Source organism: Lepisosteus platostomus, chromosome 12 (assembly GCF_059453375.1).
Source record: "Lepisosteus platostomus isolate fLepPlt1 chromosome 12, fLepPlt1.hap1, whole genome shotgun sequence".
NCBI classification, from domain to species: Eukaryota; Metazoa; Chordata; class Actinopteri; order Semionotiformes; family Lepisosteidae; genus Lepisosteus; species Lepisosteus platostomus.
The window spans coordinates 38,146,024-38,165,863 of NC_142622.1; the positions used below are offsets into that span (position 1 = coordinate 38,146,024).

Here is a 19,840-nt window from a genome sequence, read left to right on the forward strand (position 1 = left end):
TCAAGACAAAAGTGATATTATTTGAGTCTTCTAACCACAGGAATGAAAAACAACTGAGATAGTAGTACTAATTTTCCCGGCAAGGGAAATGGCCGTGTGAGAAAAGTGTGACTGTACATGTAAGCCAGTGATAGAATATTTGTACCCTGACAATACTGTATATCCAGACAAGAAAGTTATATTTCTACTGTACAAATTTGTGGATATACAGCAATTCAGATTTCATACCAACCTAAAGAACAACCAGATCAAAGAAGCTGTAAAATAAGGGGAACATAAGCAATATTTTATTTATTGTTTTTTTAAACCCATGTGAAATTAAATAAGGTAAGCAAAAATAGGGGTATCAGAACTGGATATATGATGTATTCATTCAAATGTTTCTGTAATGTGCAGAGTAAAACTGTACTCTTTTATAGAAATAAAAAATGCATACTTTTTGCATTCTCTAGACAATTTATTTTTAATTTTTTAATTCCAGCACAGAATTGTTCTTGATTAAATTACTTATTTACATTTTATATTTAAATGTTCTATGCATTTATACTGAGCAAATATGGACAGCACTTACGTTTTGAAAGTATCATCATCTTGTTTCATTATATTTCTGTTGTTTTGTATACTCATGAAGGTACATTCAGAACTGTAATTCTGCAAAGAAGAAAGTCATATTCTGGCTGACTTCAAATGCATTGGGAATACAGTATCTATGTTTGTTTAAAGGACAATTTAATGTACAGTGTAAACTTTGGTGTTCTTAACAAAATAAAACACATATGCTTTATCTTAGGCGACCTAGACAAAGTGTGAAGACATAATATGGATTTTAGATAATTTTCTAAGTAATATTTCAATAACAAACATTACAAGTAGATAAGAGCTGGAATCTTCATAACAGATAAAGTGTTTCCTCCCGTGTCCAATACTCCTGTGTTTATAATGATTAATTAGCACTCTGGCTGAAGAATGAACTGTTGATTTCACAAATGAAAGTTTTAGGATAGGAAATGCGTTTCATTGTTTTTAAGACACAGCGGACTAGCAACTCTATCTGCACACGCAGAAGTAAATGATCTGCGTTTGCAGAGCGTCCTTCACATCTTCCAATTTCACTATGTTCAGACCTTAAGATCTGCTTGAAGTCTAAACATAGAACTTCTCACGAAAAGGTTCAACTATCACTGAAAAGAAGTGGAGCAAAGCCAATATTTAAACGTGGACCTTGTACAGAACAGAAGCTTTTTAGGAACGTGAGATTTTATGCAATTGCAATAACATACTGTGATTGCCATCACCTCAAAAGTCACATCTCTTGCCCTTTTACAGATCATTAAACACAGCACTCATTCACTACAGGGATTGAATTGTATTTTTACCTGCAGTAACCACTGGCTTTATGGAGTTATCAATTAATCTCGCATTCTAAAGCTTTGTCAACATGACTGTAAAATCAACAAAAGATCCAAATGATCTGTGAAGTCCTCTCCCTCTGCCCTGCTGCCAACCTATTTACACCTTTTTTTTCCAAACCTTGGCATATGGCAATAACGCCCAAACACAGTAGCTCCTCCTCCACAGAAAACATACAGTTAGTATATTAGGGGTCTGAGAAAGTAAAGATCCTCTTCCAAGTCCAGTTATAAATCAAATAAGAAAACAGAGGCATTTGTACAAGAGGAAACTGGAACTGAGTTGACAGTACAGAATGAGTGACATTAAAGAAACTGAGATAACAGAAAAGGCCAACCACCTGGCCATAACTGAAGAAAACAAGGAGGACAACGAAAGGCCAAAATGGGACAACAAAGTTCAATACCTTCTAACCTGTATTGGATTTGCCGTAGGCTTGGGCAATGTTTGGCGTTTCCCATATTTGTGCCAGGTATATGGAGGAGGTAAGTATTGCAGATGCTAAAATCTTCCGTAGTGTTCTATAACGAAACAGAACAGTGCAAACGTGTCTTTAATCACATTGCTCCTATAAAACGTCTGGATTTTTGTAACATTCAAAGTTACAAAAATAATGGAATTTACCACAGTTCACCAGTGCGCAATAATTACAGGCATTTTACCGATTTTAAAACTTTCAGATCAAAATGAAATAAAATGATGTGCAGTCAATGCAAAAATGTATTTGTGTCAAGCACAGAGTTGCTTATTTTTTACAAATAAAACAGGATGCATGATATATGTTGCCAATGACAAAATCTAAATAATTTGCAATTATAAATTCTTTTTGTTTTCATACTGTATTTGTATTCCATCTACTGTATACTGTGCATGATACAAACAATACAACATTCAGTAATTTAATGTAAATATTAGGCAATTTTAACTATAGAGTCACTGATTCAAATTCAGGGTCAAATACAACAATACGCATTATGCAGTTTTTATTTCAACATCTTCATAATGTTTTACAAAATATATCGAGCAAAGTTTTCATGTGAAGTAAGGTGGCAAAGTGGCTACTATTACTGCCTATCAGCACTTGGGCCCTGGGTTCAATTCCCGGAGTGTTATCTAGGTGGAGTTTGTATGTTCTCCTTGTGTTCCTCCCACAGTTTAAAGACATACCACTGTCTAAAAGTCTATTCCTAACATTTCAAATTTAATAAGGCTGGTCCTTTAAAATGCTGCTGTTTCATATGAAAGTCTATGCATAAAAAAACTCTGATACATTCTTTAACTTTCCAAACTTCATCCCCTGCCCTATAGCCCACCCCCACTCTTCCTATACTCTGCACCTGATATGTAATCAGAAACAAATTCTTCATGAATACAGTTTCAATTGTTACTTACTTATGTTCAACAAGACTTTAATCGGCCTCGTTGATGACTAATAACTATGAAAAAGTTCGAATGATTTTTTTCACAACAAAGTTTCTGGTACAGCATGCATTGTGCAAACTACTTCAGACTAACTGCTTATCTAAAATACACTTATGTATCAAAAACCTAACCATTGTATGATTACCGAAACTAGCCATGATATTCCGTTACATGTCTCTACTTACAATGGTTTATTGTTGTTCAATAATATGACAAAACATCATGCAACCAAAGACCCCATTTCTCAAGGAACATGAACCTATCAACAAATGAGTCAAAATCAATCAAGACTGATACAGTATGTCATTAATAGACTCTAACAAATTTGTTTCTTGTGTATGTTTATTGGAGCGTTTGGACCGTCAAACCGTAATGATATTTTGCTCAACAAAGCCAATGTACCATAGCTGACAAGAAGTTTAACAATATCTTTTGCACATATCCTCTTCAAATTCTGCTGATGATGACAGATGAAGTCTGCTAATGAAGTTTAGTGATTATGATTAGATTTTACCATCGAATGGGTTAAAGGAGAGCCTCAGTATTCTGTGTGAAGCAAATCATGGATGTCTTGCTAACTACACTGCCAAATACAATTTAATAAACAAATGATTTATTTTCAATAAAAAGTCATCTTACAGTACCAGCAGACCAGCAGATGCTCAGTGCTATAGTCCATTAGATTTTTGTGAATACTTTTTTTTTATCCTAATCTATATTAATTACTGTATCTGTACTCAAGATCATGTTAAGACATTATCTGCACAGTTATGAAATTATATTTTGTAAAAACAACTCAAAAACATGCTAAAATAAAAATCAATTTCAAAATATAAATCAACAACTAGAATGGTTACAAATTACAAAAAGCAAGAGTAAGCTATAAAAACTGAAAAAGTGAAAGATGTAGAGCTGACCATACAGCATGCTGGTCACTGAGTAACTGGATAAGAAAACCAAGATACCTTCCATCCTAAAACTGAAAATTTCAACACAAATACCTAAGATACAGATTTCTCTATTTTCGTTCCTATCAAAACCTTGGAGGGGTTTTCCACTTGGAGGGAAAATCCTGTCCATTAAGACTATACAACTTATGTTAAATTGTAACCACCTTTGCAATTTCAGCATTAATGATTATATAAGATGCCACATTGGTCTGAAAAACAAATTGGAAAAGTGGTGCTCAAATCTAAACTTTGAAAGCTGGGATCCTGCATATCTTCCTACTGTAAAATGCTTCAAATGCCACCTGCTGAAGACATGTTAAAGCCATTAATATTTCAACCATTTAGGAGAATAATTAGTTAAATTAAGCAAATGACAGGGAAGTCGCAAACAATCTGAGCAGTCTTTGAGGCTATTGAGGACCAGGTCTGGACTAGTTTAGAACTGACACATTTTTTTCAGCAAACATTTACAATCCTAGAGATTTGATGAATCTTCACACTTATTACAATTATGTTCTGTTATTTTTGCTATTTCCATACTTTTTTTATTTATAAATAGTATAGTTAAACCATGTCTGTTTTATGTATAAATGTGAAATATCTGATGAGTATGAAACAAGAATAATAATTAACTACAATGCAGCTGTTAAATACAAATCTCAAATCCTACAGTATATAATAGGGTCTCCATATTCGTGAAGGTTTGATGCAGGGAACCATTGCAAATAGCCAAAGTCCACCCTTATACTGTCACAAAATGTACTAGTATGTAGTAGGTATGGTTAAAAGACATGCGGAACCTTTATCCCTTATATGATAATTAAAGCACTAATGTATTGGCCAAGTCACTTAAAATAACATTGATCAACAAAAACAAACAAAACTAATCACCTTACTCTGTGATTAGCATGCTCAGCTGATAATCATGAGCTACAATGTAAATGTGAATTTCTCCTCTGCATCCAGCAGATATCTGCACTGTCTCCCTCTCCATTGCCAATACCCTGCTCTGTTATATGCGTGCCCCACTGTAATGAAAAGGACAATAACACTGTCAGGGAGCCTGTAAAGTCTTCCATAACTTGTCATTCTTCACTCTGCTGAGACAGAACCTGGAGCATTACAATACAAAAACAAGACCAAACTGAGACGCAGATGCTGGGTAGTGGATACATGGGCAGGCAGCAGGAGAGGCTCACTCACTTGCTAGATTCGTCTCATGATTTGTGTCTGTTGCGCAGCTAATCTGAATGTTGCGCCTAACAACCTTCGGCTCTGTTTCATCCCACTCTGCTCTTCTTCCTTCCAAGACCCTGTCAGTCAGACTGAATCATAAATACCTGAACACACCTGAAGAAGGCTCCATGGCCAAAACATTGTGTTTTCTCTCTTCTTTTTTTCAGCATGGAATAAACCTATTACTTGTTCCTTTGCAGCCTACGCATGCTGACGCAGCTACCCACCTGAATCATAAATAAACAACTTTGTGAATACGAAATTTCTGAGACCCTATTGTACTTAGTGACTTTTCAGTGGGTGAAAGAAAGAATCCTATGAAACGTTTCCATCAGGAGATACACTTCATTATTGGTGATTGGTCAGTTCCTAGTGAATGCGTTTTGGTTTGATTTGGGTCAAGCCAAATACTTTTCTGAGTAAAAGTTCCCCAAAGGAAAGTGGTTTGTTCTAATAAAATGGAGGATACAGTCACAGCACTATAAAACACGTTCTTCACGGTAATGTGCAATAAATTCTGTATCTGAGGACACAACTATTGTTAAACTTTTAAAAATTAACTTTTAAGTTACATCACAAAGGACTGGATATGTGATTAGTAAATAAAATATCAGAACTAGTTCAATTGTCTTTAAGACTACACTAGCACACTTCCAAAGATTTTCTTTGAAAAGGGCATCACAACAAATTCAATTTAATCTGAGCTTGTCAGTTAAGAGCTTATTCCAGAAAGCAACAGGAGCAAGGTAGGATACACCCTGGATGGGATGCCAAGACAGACATAAACATGGGCACATTCTCACCAATTTTCCAAGCCAATTAGCTTACCAGTATGTTAGAGGACTGTGAGAGAAAACCAGAGCACACAGAAGAAACCCAAATTAAAATAGACACACAAATAGCACCTCAGGTCAGGAATTGTACTCACGGCCTCAGCACTGCAACACAGCAATCCTCACCCCCTGCACCACTAAGCTACTCTCTACAGAATTTTAAGTCATAAAAAACATTGTATGAACCTTTATACCAGGTGTGAATTTTGTGATTTAAGTTTTAACATATTTTGTTTTTAAAAGTAATTTTAATTGTAAGATACATACAGCACCTTTGTATTTTAGCACTGTGATAATTGCATTGTGATTTCTGTCAGAAATATGACCTCCCCCTACTGTACAGTCAGGAAGGCATCATACTGTAATAGCTTTTAAATGATACTGTAACAGTGAATGTGTTCTTTCAGTGAACATTTTTCTCCCTGTTTACAGTTCTTTACCCCTATTAAATGAAAGTAACACCATCTGATAAGCTTCACAAGAGTAAATGTTTGACTATTCTTGTGTTCAAAGTACATTACCTCACAAAGTGCTAATCAATGAATAAACAACAGCTTGCTGTAGTGCCCACTCCATACCGAGGTAAGCAAGAATGTGTGATTTCACCATCTCCAAGGTTTTCAAACCAGGGGAATCAGGACATATCTATTTGTGAAAAAGTGCTTTGTATTGAAGGAGTTCCTAAAGGCACCAAAACATTTTTTGGCATAGATAATGATTTGATCACATTCGCAGAGTGAATATACTCTTGCCTAAGTAGCCAAACCAACTCCACAAGTAAGCCCCTTGCCAAGCTGAACATTTATAAACACAAAAAAGACCAATCAGAGATCAGCTATTTTAGGAACATATGCTTTGTGATCTCGTCCAAAACACTGTAGTAATGAAATTCTTAAAAATGATCAGTTAAAGCGCATTTTCATAATTCATTTTGAAACCTCAACAATTTCAGTTTTTCTACATGTCATTATACTGTATAGTGTTTTCATTTTTTTTTCCTGCATTGGACATCATACCTGTCATTTTTCTTTCTGCATACAGCACACCTACAGTAATATACAGTGGATATAAAGTCATTAAAACTATTGAAATTTTCACAGCTGAAAAAAATAAACAATTCAAATGAAAAGATACTACTTTATATTTTAACAAACAGCAAGGGTATAATGGTGTAGTCAGTGCTTGTGCAGTAAACATTTCCATACTCTTTCTCAAAATTCCCCCCAAAACTCATTTTCTTTTCCAGGAGCTTTCCTAATTCCATACTTGATTGCACTGGTATTTGAGGGTCTGCCATTACTGCATCTTGAGCTGGCTATTGGGCAGCGTCTACGATTAGGAAGTATTGGAGTCTGGAACACCATATCCCCTTACCTTGGAGGAGTAGGTACGTTGTTGAGGGGTTCAAGGTCACATAGGTACCCTGTGTACTTTTGTACAGAAATGTGTTCTTGAGGCGACATCCGGCCAATTTCTCTGAGTTTTCTTTAAGTTCTGAAAAAAAAAACATTCACACATTTTTAAAAAGCCTGAACTGCATTAACACGAGCCTAACTCTTTAGGCTACTTTAATATACAGTATATTACCTTCAATTGTAAAAAGCAATGTAATTTCAGTACATATAAGACATTTCTATAACAAATATGTAATGTATGTAAAATATCTTCTTGTCAAGTTTGTTGTCACATTATTTTTTGGGGCACAGGTGTCGCCTCTCTCATTGTCTCCTTTCTGGTGGGTCTTTTCTACAACACCATTCTGGCATGGGTCCTGTGGTACTTCTTCCATTCCTTCCAAAGCCCCCTCCCCTGGCAGGGCTGTCCAGTGAATCACAACCGAACAGGTGAGGAAACCAGAAGCTTACTGTACTCCTTTGGGCTGTGGATCTATTTGTAACTACGTCTGAAGTACTGGAAAATTGCTTGGACAATAATTGGACAATGGAAGTCACTTAAAAGAGATGTGTCTCTTAAATACTTTTCACTTTTTAAATTAATTGAAATAAATTTGAATCAAAAAAACTCAATGATGCCAAGTTCTTAAAAAGCTCATGTCAAGTGTGGCTTATCCTGCCTCAGGATAATTGGAATTAAGTAAGTTTTATACTGTAAGCCACTCTGAATCTATGCATCCGGTTTTAATAGTCACTATCCTTGGAGGATCACTGTGTGCAGGATCATAACTAGCTGTCACAGTGCCAGGCAGTACAACACCCCAAACAAGATGCCAGTCCACCATAGGGCACACAATACACATTAACTCACATCAGTATGGGGCAGGTCAAATTTGTTTAAGACCCTTGGAAAGGAAAAAAGGAAATGTGGCAAACATAGAAACACCAGTAGCAACAGAATTAAAAAAGAAAAATTAATGGAGTGGGCTAGATACATAGCAAATGACTGTAAATTTAACATTCATAAGTACAAAGTGGTCAATACTGTCTGTACCTGTATTCTCATCAAGACAACATGAAGAATATATATGCTTTCAGTATATATACAGTATAAAAATGTGAGAATTCATGCTGAAGTTTTACAATGCACAAGCAAAACCTTATTTAGAAAATTACATTGAGTAGTGGTCACCATACTACAAGAGGTTACAGTATACTGCTACATATCTTCCTGATCTCATCATACAGTAGGCTGCTTGCAGGCTATTCTGCAATAGCATATACAGTAACTAGTGATAACTAGTCTGTAGAATTTAAATTTTCTATCTTAACCCTGTGTTCAGAAGAAAGCTAAGATTCTTCCATGAATTCTAAATTCAATCATAAACAACTTCCAGGAGAAAATCAATTTATGTAAAATTAAAAGTTACAAATAAAAAAGGTTTCAAATTGATCAACAATGTTCTGCTATTTTCCAGGATCTGTCGCTTTCTTAGTCTTATAAAGACACAGTAATATTCTATGTTACACCCCAATTATGACTGTAGGGGGTCTTAAATTGCATTTAACAATATTTATTTTAAAAAATAAATACAGTTTTTTTCCCATGGTAATGCACCATACTGTCTTTTGTTCCAGGGTATGTTGAGGAATGTATGAAAAGCACTCCAGTGAACTACTTCTGGTACAGGGAGACCCTTAATATAACCCCCAACATTGAAATCAATGGCACTTTACAGTGGTGGATGGTTTTGTGCCTGGCAACTGCATGGGGCATTGTTTACATCTGTTTTATCAGAGGCATTGAGACAATTGGAAAGGTGAAAGCTCTGTCCTGTCAATGTTTTGAAACGTACAAATCTATCACAAAGTCCTTTTAAATACAGAAAGGTTCTGTTTCATGATGATGATCTCATATAAAAAAGACCAATGATACTTAAAACTTGCATTTTAAATTGTCATTCCATTGTCCACATTCCCTCTGAAAAGTGCTAATAACAGGGGAATACTTTGTTGTTCCCAAATTCAGATAGGCACTTTAATTGGACAATGGACTAGTGGACTATTTAAAATAATAGTTGCACTTTCATAATGCATTCCATCTAACTACTACAACTGTAACACCTGAAGACCTTATGCAGTTCCCATGAGTTTTAATGCTGATCATGTACTGTACAGTAGATCAATCTTCCTGCTTATACAGTATGTGTGATCAGTATTATAATTCCCAAAACAGTTATTTTACCTTTAAATCTTCATATTTTATTCTATAAATTAAAAGGTAAACAGGATCGATACAAAATTCCAAACCTAAACAACCTGTCTTCTACTGTATATCTGTTTTTTAATTATTATTTTTTTTGCTTTCTGCAGGCTGTGTATATCACTGCAACTTTCCCCTACCTGGTTCTTACCATCTTCCTCATTCGAGCACTGACACTGCCCGGAGCAGTTGATGGACTTCTGTACCTTTTCACTCCAGAAGTGAGTACAGTACCTCACTCTGTAAAGTGAAATTACACTACCTCCAATACATTCCGACATTTTAAATGTAAAATGGAATACCTGTCCATTATTACCTGGAAGCAAATGCACAAAATGGCATTTAGTTTCTAAACTGTCTGTCCTTACCCCTCCCACAAAATATTGTTTCTTAGGCACATATTTTGAATTGTCATCTGAATGATGTGCGAGCAAGAATTCCTCAAAGCATTTGGTTAAGTACTCTTAATCAACCAGCATGTTGATATTGAATTTTCAATTATAATACTTTCAGTGGGAGCTACTGAAAAACCCTGAAGTTTGGCTTGATGCTGCAACCCAGATTTTCTTCTCCTTGTCTTTGGCATTTGGAGGACTCATTGCCTTTTCCAGTTACAATCCTCAAAAGTAGGTTGAGCCAAGTTGTACACGTGATTTTTCCTCTTTTTCCCAAAAATGTGGGTTTGTTTCTTGAATAGGTTTAGTTTTAGACATTAATGAAAAATGTATTCTAAGTAAACAGCAGACATATTCTGTCAAAAAATTAAATTAAACTAAAGCCATGTACTTATCTAACCATTAACAGACAAAGTAATAGTTTAGTATACTCTTCGGCAAACTTGATCTGAAAATATCTTTTTGAGTGTTCAGTGTGAGGCACACTAGGTTATTAACAGGTTATGGACAAAAAGAATGGGGTGTTAATTTGGGCTATTTATGGCTTAGAGAAATGTCCTAATTGATCAATAAATGTAGTTGCCATTTATGAAATGGGTTTGTAATAGAGACTGGAGGTGAATGTGATATTTTAATCTGACATGCATGTTGTGAACGTATTTTAGAAATCTCAAGATGACTTTGCTTTGTATTTACCTTCAGAAAAATCCAATGTGTGCATTATTGTCAATGTTTGTGATTTTTTTCAGAAATAACTGTGAAAGAGATGCATTGATAGTTGGAATTATAAACAGTGCAACTTCGATCTATGCATCAATCCCTGTGTTTTCTATACTTGGATTCAAAGCAAACTCTAACTATAATAACTGCCTGGATAGGTACGTTGTTAATATTTTGAAATGGATTTTCTTATTATTGCTATTTTGTGATTTCAGAAACTTAAAAGGGTTGTGCCTTTCAGTTTTTCTAAAGAGGTGAAAAGTTAAAATCACAAACCTATTAAAATTACTTATCCACATCCTAAAAGATCCCCAAGCTAACATAAAGATGTTAATGGACATTGCAGTATAGCCTACCACATATCGTCGTTCTTATTTTGGTTTTTGGCCAATTTAAATACATTTCAGCATTTATAATCATAAATGCAGAAAAGGCTTTGAAGAAAAATCAGTTAAACCGATGTCTGAAGAAACTCTTCAACACACTGGAAACTAATGAATGTGATATTAAATGAATTTCTATTCACTGAATGAAGTGCATTATTTATAACTACTAACTAATTATAAAATATAGTTATAGTTATATGATTATGAAATAATTAAATGAAAGGGGTTAACAGAAATATTTCATTAATTGCAATTAATGAAATGAATTGCAAGCCTTCTGGAAAAAACCTTAAGCACATAAACAAAAAACTACCATACTGTATGTACAAAACTATATGCTGTCAGTTTAAAGATATTCTACTCTTTTACTTTGCTTTCTTAATACTAATCTTTTGACAGGAATATCATGGCAATTACCAATGAATTTGATATTGGTGATCAAAATGTGACAAGGGAAAACTATAACAACTGGCTACAGCACCTAAATGCCACTTATCCAGAACAAATAGAAGACCTTCACTTGAAGGACTGCAACCTTCAAGAATTTCTTGATCAGGTATTTTTCTGTAAAAATCAGATTGCTTCTACAGTTGCTTTGGAAATCCTTGGGAAATCAAGATGCATCATTTAAATGTAATTAAATTAGTTGTCATTGTGTTCTTACAGTATTCTATAACCTATACATCTTTATATTCAAAACAGCAGCTTAACTAATGTACAGCAAAGTATACTAAATGCATTACTATGAAAAAAATATTATGTGAACCAATAATATGATTAAAAATAATTATTTGCATCTGTTAGTACTCTTCCTCTTAGATAATCTCAAAGTGTTTTATATGCAGTATAGGAAGGGAAGCCACTGCATCCATCACTGGAGTGGGAATTTACTTAAACAATTAAATTAAGGGGGTTCAGGATAAATTGAGGAGGTTAAATGGAGCAATTCAAGATATGAATTAAACCAGGACACTGGTTAACATCTCTGCTCTTAAAACGAGCTCTATGTAATCTTTAATGACCATGTAGTCAGGTCTTGGTCTCATATAAAGGATGGCATAATGTTACTTGCTGCTATTGTATATAGCGGCATTATTTTATAAACAGCAACCTGGTTTTCCTTAAAGGGTTCCATGCCCAGTACATTTACAGTAGCTTCTACGATTTGATGAGATCAGGCTACCAACATGATAATCTTGCTGTCAAGGTTGCAAGACGGTAATATTGCTGTCTTGAGCTTGAACATTCCAAACTAACTCTGAAACCTCAAATGTTGAACTGCTAATTGATTCAGGAATATCTGTTTCAATAACAATAACAATAATCAATGCAGTTATATAGTATTTTTTTATCACAAAGCATCCCAAAGCAGTATACAGTACCTGAAATAGGAGACACACTTCACTTTCCAATGAAAATCAGCACTCAATGGGTGGTGCACAGTAGCCAATATAAACTCCTACCTCACTACACAGCATGTAATATGGAGAAGTGAGAAAGTGCTTCACCAGTTGAATTAAAAGGGACAGAATGTTCCACAGTACAATTTAGTTAAGAGCATGGGGCTTAATGTCCATATGCTTATGAACAGTGCTATGGAAGTTTTAATAATCAAGCAGTTGGGGCCTCCATTTACTGACTCAATTGACAGGACCTCCTTCAGCTCACTTTCTCCAGTTACCACAGTGGTGTGGGAGTGGAGAAGGAAGAGTGCCACCTATTATTGCACTAACCCCAATATGTTCTTTAGAGTACAAATGTTAGACTCACATAAATGCTCTGGCACTAAAATGAGGAGATGCCTGGTATAATTTCTGATGTGTTAATGGTTTGTGTACAGTAGATCTGTTCTGAGTGTGTCAGTCAGCTGCCATACTGTGTTTTTCCACAACAGAGTGCATCAGGGACTGGCCTGGCTTTCATTGTCTTCACCGAGGCTGTGATAGAGATGCCTGGCTCACAGGTATGGGCTGTGCTGTTTTTTGTGATGCTCTTCAGCCTGGGCCTTTCTTCAATGTTTGGAAACCTTGAAGGAGTCCTTACACCCCTCTTAGATCTTCATATGGTGCCAAAATGGATGCCCAAGGAGGTATTTACAGGTATCAAGACGATTTCTCCTAACAAACGTAACTTTACCATGATTTCAAGGTCTTCAAACAAGTAGCAGATAACACGTTAAAAAAATCAATTTTAATTAACACATTTTAAAAAAGAGAAGCAATGCAACATCTTTTAGACCTTGACTTATAACTTCATCCCACAAGGCAATTAGAAACTCAACTAAGCAGGTAATTTCCTTTGAAGGACAGAAAGCCTCAATTGGCTATTGTTTTTTAACATTGATAAAGTTATGATTCAACTTATGATCTTATGAGATTGTTAGTTTCTTCTATATCATAAATGTATACAGAAATAAATGCTTCATAATACATGTTTGAACTGTAAACATTTATAATTGATACTCTATGGGCTCTTCAAGGTTAATTTTAATAATGTAAAGTTATTAATCCTTGGGATTAGCTTTAAGAAAGGGCATTAAAGAAGTCACAACTAATATTTTATTTTATTATTTAGGCAAAATTACATAAAGGGAGGATATTTTGAAGAGCAAATCTGCCAGAATCCAAAATTCTTAATAAAAAGCATGATTTTGGAAGAGCGGGTCACATGAATTGCATAATTGATATCAAAGTAAATTTATGTGACATAAAACTGTGGTAGCTGCAATATTTAGTACCAAAGTGCATAATCATTATTATGCTAATTATTGTTGTTGAAAACACATTTTTGGTTATAATTGATATAAAACTTAAACATTTTGAACTTGGTATGTTATTTCATTTTTTAGGGTTGATGTGCATGGTTTCGTTCCTAGTAGCCTTGATTTTTACCATGGGCTCTGGAAACTACTGGCTTGAGATTTTCAACACCTACGTAGGATCTTTGCCTCTACTAATAATTGCTTTCTTTGAGATAATCAGTGTGGTTTACATTTATGGTATAAACAGGTAAGATAGTCAGGTAAAACTGGCATTCATCTTAAAAAACCCTCCACTGCTGGCACTATAGCCAGCAGCCATATCACCCTGCAACTCACAACTGGCAACCCACTGAAGCTAAGCAGGTGTGAGCCTGGTCAGTACCTGGATGGGAGACCTCCTGGGAAACACTAAGGTTGCTGCTGGAAGAGGTGTTAGTGGGGCCAGCAGGGGGCGCTCACCCTGTGGTCCATGTGGGTCCTAATGCCCCAGTATAGTGATGGGGACACTATACTGTAAACAGGCGCCGTCCTTCGGATGAGACGTAAAACCGAGGTCCTGACTCTCTGTGGTCATTAAAAATCCCAGGGCTCTTCTCGAAAAGAGTAGGGGTGTACCCCGGTGTCCTGGCCAAATTTCCAATTGGTCCTTACTAATCATGGCCTCCTAATAATCCCCCTCTATGAATTGGCTACATTACTCTGCTCTCCTCCCCACTGATACTGTAGCTGATGTGTGGTGAGCGTTCTGGCGCACTATGGCTGCCGTCGCATCATCCAGGTGGATGCTGCACATTGGTGGTGGTGGAGGGGAGTCCCCATTACCTGTAAAGCACTTTGAGTGGAGTGTCCAGAAAAGCGCTATATAAGTGTAAGCAATTATTAATTATTATTATTATACAAAGTTAATTCTGCAATATAATGCATATCTGGGATCATTTAAGTCAACTTGATATTCATTTCTTTAATATGTTCGCTCAAAATTCAAAAATAATAAAATCAGTACAAGTCCTGTACACATACAATATTGTATTCTTACACATTTGCCTCCTGCTATGCTTTAAAAAGTCATGATACCTTCTGAAGCTTTCAAAGGCATTGTGTCATGAGAGGAAGCAAAAAAAAGTTTTAAAAGATTTACAATAACTTTACAAATTAATTCAGGTACAATTCATCCCCTCACACAAATCACAAATGTCAAAACCAGCATTATAAGACTGGTTTACATTGAATGAAAGGAAGAAACCCATAACAAAAATATACACTATGTTTTAAACATATGTTAATGTTTTCATACATCCAGTATATGACTCAAAACTGTATTCATATGTTATTCTGCCTGTACAGCAGTTAAAAATGTTAGTATTCACTGCTTCTTTACTGCTTCATCTTCCCAGATTCAGTGATGATATAGAATGGATGACAGGAAGGCGCCCTAATTTTTTCTGGCAGGCAACCTGGAGAGTAATCAGCCCTTTGATGCTGCTGGTTGTCTTTCTGGCATATGTAGTCGTGCAGGTTCAGCAATCCCCAGTTTACATGGCATGGAATCCTGACTATGTAAGTGCTTTGCTCAATGTTTGCAATACCTGAAACAACATTGATATTGTTCTACAATGAAACTACTGACAAAACTCAAAAATGCCTTTAATTAGCAGTGCATTATTCCCATAGACTTAAATCAGCAGTAGTGGCAGGCCCCTGTCAGGAAAACAACATTTTAACTTAATGTAGAAAAACAACATTTTCACTTAGAAATTCCAAAGAGACTGTTAAGGCTATTTTTGTGCAGGAGCTTAGTTATATGTAGTCTCGCCAGTACAATACTAATTACTCAAAGCTAAAATGTTTTTTTTAAACAAAACAAACACAAATTCAGCCTGGCCTATTTAAAAACAATAATGCATGATTAATTTAGTTGGCATCAAATGTATAAAAACCTTATTATATTATGGAACAAGTAATAGGTTTATTCCATGCTGAAAAGAGAAGAAAGAAAACACATTTCTGCTGTGGAAACAAACCTCAGATAAACCTTTGGTGGATATTTAAACTAAGGAGCTGCCTAAAGAGTTTGGAAATTTTATTGTTTTTAATCTTGAACCGTGACAGAAATGTTTATTCAGATTTCTTCTCTATTTTTCTGACTGTCTTCAATTTTCTTTCCAGATAAACTTCCCCATGTATGAAGAACTGCCATACCCAAGCTGGGTGTTTGCAATATGTGTTTTATTGTCAACGGTGCCCTGCATTTTCATTCCTCTTGTAGCACTTTATAGATTTGTTCAGTTTCTACGAAGATACATAGCTGCCAAACGGAACCCCAATCCGTATGAGAACGATGCGTATGTAGTAGAGTGTCAGTGAAGATTTCAGCTGTACAGGCTGGTATTTATGAATATTTTAGTTCTTATATTTCAGTAGATCAACTATGTCCAAAGACTGTTCATCCCCAAAAGGGAAAGAAATTGAACTGGCAATTTTGCCTTTTCCCTTTACAGTCACTTAAAAGTACTGTACAGTAAAATACCAAATACAAGATATCACCTGAAACACATGAAAAGTTTTGTAGCCTCACTTAATACAAAAATATCATTTAAATGATTTTTTTTTAAACATTCAAATTCAAGAAATAGTTCTGAACCCTAAGATGTTTTCAGTTTTCTTATTTCATTATGCAGGAGACGTCAAAAAACATAATCAAATACATAAGGAAAAAATATCTGGAGATGTCTTGCTCTATGGCACAATTTTCCCTTTGTTTTAGTCTCACTGGATGCATTGTCTAACAAGAAGGTAGCCTGGAGCGTCATTCCTTTAAGCTGACTTCTATTGGCTCTCATTCATTTTTTTGTGTATGACTTGTTTGCAGGGCAGCAGAATTAACTACCCAGAATGATATTCCACTGTCCTCCTCTGAGGAAAATGCATGGCAGAGTTAAATATCTCAATATAAATGAAGATAAATGAGAACTGTTGAAATAAGATTAAAGTGTGAGCCCATGAATCAAATATTTTGAAAGAAAGCACCATCAATTAATTTAATTAACACATTATTTCTCACTTTTGAGTCTCCTTTCCTTTTTCTGTGTTTGATATAAGAAAAGTAATGTGTTTCAGTTCTGCTCATTCTAAATTAATCATTGTTCATTAAAGCTCATATGTTTTGTGACTATCAGATCACCTACCAGAAGGAATGCCTGCATCTATTTAGACGCATCAAACAATCAAGATAGAGTAAGGAAACAAAAAGTCAGAAAAATAGTAAAGGTGATCATGGCATGGTTTTGAAGTACTGTACGTTGTTAAAAAGGTGAAGGTAAAGTCCAAAACAATTACAATTACAGGAAAGCTGACTATAAAACAATATAGCACAGATTCAGGCAGCTAGATAAATATGAAGTCAACACAATATAGGTGGAGATAATTTGATGATACTCTGGCTGAAGCAAAGAATCATTCACAGATTATGTAAATCAAAGGCTAAAAAACTGTAGCAAAACAGTTTAGTAAATCAATTTTAAAAAAACTATAAGAATTCTAGCACTTTATATAATAATTGAAAAAAGCATAGGTCTGAGGTAAAGAAATTAAATGCAAGGTGAAAGAGGGGGTTAGAAAGACCAAACGTCTGGTAGAAAACAATATTGCAAGGGGATATTATCAGAGATAAAAATGGGAAGCTTTCAGATGAAAGGAACATGCCTAATGTAATAAATGAATATTTCACTCAGGTATGGAAGAAATTGAATGCAGGCTTTATTAAATAGTATTATAATAGAAGGGGCATAAGTGTTAAAAGCATTAAAAACACTTACAATAAAGATATTTCCAAGTGCTGGTGATACTTTACCAACTGTACTTAGAGAAACAATATATGTATTTCACTCACCACTAACAACACTGTTACTATACTGTACTTTCTCAGAACAGAGATCATACCCATGGACTTTAAAATTGCTAATATGACAAAACTGAACCAAGTAAATACAGACCCATAAATCTTATTTACATGTAAGATTATGGAAACCATGATCAAAGTTAATAAATAGAACATAGCCTATGACATAATATATTTTGATATTGGACAACTGATTATCTTAAAAGTTTGAGAAGAGGATAGATACCACCAATGACCAGAGCAGTAGTGAGATACATTCCAAGGCTTAGAATAATAATATCGGATTCTGACAAGCAAAAAGAACATAATTTTCTTAGTCTTGAACAGAAAAGACAGCAATGAGACTCAATAGGAATGCACAATAGGAAAGAGAACCTACTGTAATACACATCTTCAACATCAACAGTGAAACACAAATAACACACTACAGCAGTGGAAACTGTTTGGAAGTTTGGAGGCACTTTTTACGTAAACGTTTTAGGGTGTCTGAAACAAGCTACCAGCCTGGTTACTTTAAGCTGATACCCTAGTTTCTTTCAAGAACTTACTGGACAGAATCCTCAGATTTAGCACTTGGCCATTAGCAACTATTAGCTACTTTGTAATATTTTCTTACTTTGTAAGACCTGTATGCTCCTACCTGTTTTTTTACAACAATTGTTTCCTTGATTAAGTCTGATTATCGCCTGATTCCCCATTTATGTTATTTCCATAGGCAAGCTGTACTTACTGTACATTGGCAAGATTAGCTAGTTTCTAATTGCATAGTTGTTTACGGATCATCATAATGATTACAAAATGGTAAAAACAGTGACAGTGTATGTTTACATATTGTTTTTCTTTAGAAATGTACAGTATTTAGTTACTCACTTCCTTTCAGCTGCTCATGTTTACCTTGCACTTATTTATCTTCTACCGCTCATAGAAAGGAACTGCATTGTATTCACCAGTAAAAACCAACATGAAATCAATGTGGCTTGAGTGTCAAGCTGGTACGATTTGTACATTTGCAGTAATGTAATCATCCAATTGGTAAAAAGGTAAATAAATGCAGGACTTTCCCATGTGAGATCCCATTGTTTGTGAAGCAGGTGTGTGTGCACATTAAACTCTGATAAGTTCAAAGCTTTCAGTATATTAGATGTGTGAAAAACAACACATTTTACCCTAATTATGGTCTAATGTAATACAGTGAAAAAAATCTTTTTAGCACAGTTATGAACAATTTATAGACTATTTCAGTCTTCTGTGTAGAACTGCCTACAGTATCAATGTTGCATCACAGATTCAGATTTCCAGACAATTTATTAACTGCTGATAAACACCCAATCGTTGTATAATGGATGTGTGGCATTTTGGATTAGTTTTTTGTTTTTCCTGAGAGCCTCCTGTGTAAGTTTGTAACACCTAAACCACAGGATTCTGTTTTTAAATTAACCTTACATTACTAATGCTTTGTGCATGAACATATTGCCTGGGGGGATATACCTTGGTGAAAAGAACAATTTGAACTTAAGTTCATAACAACTGTGTAAATAAACATTATACCGCATGTTTCGTTTAGTGTCAGCTTTGTGTTGAAAATGGATTAAAAGTAATAAAACTAAATAAGATTCCCATGCTTGAACTCAACTGCTAAGTAGCTACAGTATGTGGCAGCTTAATGGCCATGCATGTAAATTATTCAGTGATGGATTACCAAAGAAATTGTCTCCCTGACTAGGAACATGATGACTGTTTTTTCTTCATTTTGGTGAGTCTGTCACTTGAGCAAATGTCTTCCAACGTGCAAGATAAACAGGAAAAGACCAGTCACATACCACTTATAATTAGTGTCAGAGGTGTGAAGCATCTTCCAGTTAATACATCCATCCATCTTCTTACTTGTTTACCCAATACAAGGTCATGGGGAAGCTGGAATCTACCCCAGCCATCAACTGGGCAGATTCAAATATGCACACACTCACACCAGGGGAATGTTTCCCCAAAACCAATTAACCTACCCATTAACCCACGAACTGGAGCACCCAGAAGTAATCCACATGAACACAGGAAGTATATACAGTACATACTCCATGCACAGAGCATAAACAGTAAAAACGTTTTATCTCAACCTTTACATACTTTACATACATGAAAATTTTCATAATCCAAAATCAGTCACACAAAAAG

At 35.2% G+C, this 19,840-nt stretch overlaps 1 protein-coding gene across 1 annotated transcript; it reads left to right on the forward strand.

Moving 5' to 3' along the window:
• Positions 1–100: 100 nt before the first annotated feature.
• Positions 101–19,220, forward strand: slc6a18 (solute carrier family 6 member 18). Its single transcript, XM_088601854.1, has 12 exons — positions 101–1,895; positions 7,098–7,238; positions 7,558–7,695; positions 8,884–9,065; positions 9,619–9,729; positions 10,022–10,134; positions 10,653–10,781; positions 11,409–11,565; positions 12,904–13,108; positions 13,858–14,017; positions 15,165–15,327; positions 15,937–19,220. The coding sequence occupies exons 1-12, from the start codon at positions 1,706–1,708 to the stop codon at positions 16,132–16,134; spliced, it is 1,887 nt and encodes a 628-aa protein (XP_088457980.1). The 5' UTR covers positions 101–1,705; the 3' UTR covers positions 16,135–19,220.
• The last annotated feature ends 620 nt before the right edge of the window (positions 19,221–19,840 follow it).

Bases quoted from the DNA above. Each gene is read 5' to 3' on its own strand.
- slc6a18 (XM_088601854.1), top strand. From the start codon at position 1,706: ATGAGTGACATTAAAGAAACTGAGATAACAGAAAAGGCCAACCACCTG. The intron at 9,730-10,021 runs GTGAGTACAGTA...TAATACTTTCAG, and splicing joins TGTACCTTTTCACTCCAGAA to TGGGAGCTACTGAAAAACCC. The intron at 10,135-10,652 runs GTAGGTTGAGCC...GATTTTTTTCAG, and splicing joins TCCAGTTACAATCCTCAAAA to AAATAACTGTGAAAGAGATG.